Genomic DNA, 4,056 nt, shown 5'->3' on the forward strand with positions numbered 1-4,056 from the left:
TCTCTGTATTGTTGAAACGGAGATGAAATAACCTTTTATTAAAAATGTTACAAAAAACCACATGCTTTCAAAGGGTGTCCTAATTTTTTCACATGACTGTATATTATAAGTATATTACACCCCTCTGTATGTCACACCTATCGATAGCACACCTATACCAGTCCTTAAAATGACTTTTGTGGCCCTATTAGCTAGCGTTGGGTGTCCCTAACAGCCTGTCCCTGCTCCACACAGCAACCTCTCCCTACACTGGCAAAAGACTGAATGTAGAATGGCGGCCAGATCAGGTTTATTTATAAGGTAGGGGGTGTGTCCATGTGCTGAAACGTCTCCATTGGCTGTCCTGTACCACCTGATGGATGTGTCATGGGTCAAAGTTTTTCACAATGTAAAAGAACAGTCATCGCCATATGTTTGCGAAAGTTCGTTGCGAAACGACCGCTGGGCGAACCGCAAGGCCATCTCTAGTCCTAGATCCTCAATAAACACTACCTCCTAACTTGCCACCCCAAGATCTCTGTCTGGTTCTTGAATCCAATGGAATTAATTTGCCATAATGTTCACTTTACACTGGAATTCATTTGCAGTGGTTGGCTGACCACTTGTAGTCTCATTCAGAGTTGTAGACCTGTATACACCTGTAGATCAAAAAGAAAAGTATCTACAGAACTGAGGTAGTCCATCAAAAATAATGTTATTTCTAGTGAGATCATACATGATGACTGCAACCCACCTTCCATGATTTACAAGAATCACTCTATTCCCCCATGTGACCTTTCAGTTCAGACCAGAGTCCTTCGGAAAGATGCTCTATGGTCTGAGAAGAAACATTGTCCGTTGAATAAAGTGCTTATGATGCACTGAAGAGAGAGCGCAGCTATGTTCACTATTTTGTCTGGATTCTCAGTTTTTAAACTACTTTCACATTAGTGTTTTTTTCCGGATCGGTCATGGATCTGCAAAAACATTTCCGTTACAATAATACAACCGCATGCATCCGTCATGAACTGATCCGGTTGTATTGCGTCTTCTATAGCTATGACAGATCCGTCTTGAACACCATTAAAAATCAATGGTGGATGGATCAGTTTTCAGAGAAAACGGATCTGTCCACATTGACTTACATGGTGTGTCAGGACGGATCCGTCTTGCTACACACCACATTGCGAACAGAAAAAACTTTATTCTGTCCGCGATGGGGATGCAACCAAACAAAACGGAATGCATTTCGTTCAGTTCCATTTTGCCTTTGTCTGTTCCATTGACATGGAATGGGGACAAAAAATGAAGTGTCTTCTTCCGCTATTGAGATCCTATGACGGATCTCAATAGCGGAATTGAAAGCACTAATGTGAAAGTAGCCTTAGATGTAAAAAGCAGAACCATCAGTTCACCCAAGGCCATGAACTCTAAATTGCAGTGCTCGAAACGGCAGGGCTGGTCCACACGTAGCAATACATCAAAAATCCTGGGGAATCAGTAGTTTGCCAAAAGTTTATTTTGGACCCATATAGCTATATTAAATACAATCACCTACCGGCTTCACGTGCACATCGCACACATAGTCATGGCATTGATATGACAAAGTGTGCACGGGAAATGGTTAGGAGATTGTATTTTAATTTTTTATATGTGTCCTAAGATAAAAATGAACTTGGAATTTTAAAGATCATTTTCTAGTTTTGGTCATGGTAAAGCTCAGAGTGAAAACGTTGTCCTCTTTTACCATCTCCGTGTTTTTGTATGCAGTATACATTTTACTGATACATTTAATACAGTTTTATTGAAATGACTGCATTTCTTTACAATTCCTGAACTGTTGACGGTTGGGACTCAGAGAAGAAGAAGTTACTGGTCCCATGCCACCCTCCAGAGTGTTAAAACCAGGGTTCGGGGAACCATATTTATCTGATCTTATGACAGGTTCTCTTCTCATCACTATTCCTAGCTTGTCCTACAATTAATCTTAACGTTTTTTAGGCTTTTCCAAATTTCCTCGCGGATCAGGTTCGTTTTCACCCCATAGACAAGTGGGTTGAGCATGGGTGGAACCAAGAGATAGATGTCAGAGAAGATAATATGGACATAAGGAGGAATCTTCTTGCCATATCGGTGGGATAAGAAAGAGAATATGGCCATGCAGTAAAAGCTCAGGAACACGCACATATGAGGGGTACACGTGTTAAATGCTTTCAGACGAGCGTCTTTAGATGGAAGACGGAAGACGGCATTGAAAATCATGGTATACGATAGGAGGATGAAAAGCAAATCGACACCAAGAATGGTGAAAGCCACAAATAGTCCATATATACTGTTCACCCGGATATCAGCGGCCGCAAGCTTCACCACCGCCATGTGCTCGCAGTAGGAATGTGCAATGATGTTGGTCTTGAAAGCAGGAAACCTTTTGATCAGAACAAGACAAGGGCCGACCAGAAAAACTGCCCGGACCAGAAACACAATGACCAGTCTGGTTATCAATCTAGTGGTTATTATGGAGCTATACCGGAGAGGCTTATATATGGCAATGTAGCGGTCATACGCCATGGAAAGCAAGAACCCAGATTCAATACTGGTGAAGCTGTGAATGAAGAACATCTGGAGAAGACACCCATTAAAGCTAATGGCTCTAGCATCAAACCAGAAGATGGACAAAATTTTAGGGGCAAAGCTTGTACAAAGAAGACCATCATTAAATGCCAACATGGAGAGGAATATAAACATAGGCTGGTGGAGTCTTGGAGATGTGAGGATGACAACCATCACCATGATGTTTCCCAGCAAAGCAAATATATAGAGGATACAGAAAGGGATTGAGATCCAGATATTCCCGTGTTCTAGACCCGGAATACCAACCAGTATGAAGTAGGTGGGATAGAAGGTGGCATTCATCATCTTCTAGTGTTCCTGCCGCAAATGAATAGCACTGACATTAAAATGCAATGCACTATAGGGATAATACATTGCATTTTAAAATCTATCAAAAAGCTGTCTGTTATAGCCCCCTTATGGGACTATAAGGTGGTAAAAAAAAGTAAAAAAAAAAAAAAAAAAATCCTATTAAAAAAATTATGCTTTTTTTCAATTTAATGAAAAAAATTGCTAAAAAAATCCTCCCCCATATGTTTGGTATCGCTGCATCCATAATGACCTTGACTACATAAATATCATGTAAATTATCCCCTATGGTGAACGCCGTAAAAAAAAAAAAAATGACAGAATTGCTAATTCTTAGTTGCCACCTAAAAACGCAATAACAAGTGATAAAAAAGCGTAATTTACTCCAAAATGATACCAATGAAAAAGTAATAGCGCTGACAGGGAATAAATTATGTTATTTATGCCGAAAAAATTAACACCGTAACATTTATAACGTATAAACACAGTGGCAGTATTGCTGTTTTTCCTATCTCACTCCCAGAAAGAGTTAATAAAAGTTAATCAGAAAGTTATGCGTACCCCAAAATGGCACCATTAAAAATTAAAACTTGTCCTGCAAAAAACAAGCCCTCATAAAGCTATATAGACGGAAAAATATAAAAGTTATAGCTCTTGGAACGCGACGATGAAAAAAGGAAGAAGAAAAACGCTTGGTCAGTAAGGCCCAAAACAGGCTGGTCACTAAGGGGTTAAAGGTAGCTTTTTTCCTCCCCTGGATGATTTTAGGATAGTAGACAAAAGGGTAGAACTTGATTTGTCATTTCTGCAATAATTGTGGGAGATCAGCTCAAAGTGTGGACCACACATCAGTCTCAGGACAGGTAGAAACAGTGAGACAAGGGTTAAATCCAAAAACCCTGGCTTGTCTGGGGTTATAGCAGTGTCCAGGAGAGAAATGCAAAAAAAAAACTGAAAATAACCCCACTTCCATTGACGTCTGGCTGCAGCATCCATAGACTCACCTGTGCCCTGTGTAGATCTGACGTCCTCTCCGACTGCGAGACTTTATATCTGAGAGACGTCCCAACAGGATTCTCTGTAAAGCTCAACAGACAATGTAATGCTTTTCTGGAACTCTGGAGAGCACTAATGATTGGAAAGTCTGGGGACAGTGTG

At 40.4% G+C, this 4,056-nt stretch overlaps 1 protein-coding gene across 1 annotated transcript; it reads right to left on the minus strand.

The window, feature by feature from the left end:
* Positions 1-1,944: 1,944 nt before the first annotated feature.
* LOC122931308 (olfactory receptor 52A1-like) lies at positions 1,945-2,895 on the minus strand. The gene has a single exon (XM_044285373.1). The coding sequence runs from the start codon at positions 2,893-2,895 to the stop codon at positions 1,945-1,947; it is 951 nt and encodes a 316-aa protein (XP_044141308.1).
* Between the last annotated feature and the right edge of the window lie 1,161 nt (positions 2,896-4,056).

Source organism: Bufo gargarizans, chromosome 3 (genome assembly GCF_014858855.1).
Source record: "Bufo gargarizans isolate SCDJY-AF-19 chromosome 3, ASM1485885v1, whole genome shotgun sequence".
In the NCBI taxonomy this organism is placed as follows: Eukaryota; Metazoa; Chordata; class Amphibia; order Anura; family Bufonidae; genus Bufo; species Bufo gargarizans.

Excerpts from the sequence above, each read along its gene's own strand:
- LOC122931308 (XM_044285373.1), bottom strand. The coding sequence starts at position 2,895 with ATGATGAATGCCACCTTCTATCCCACCTACTTCATACTGGTTGGTATT.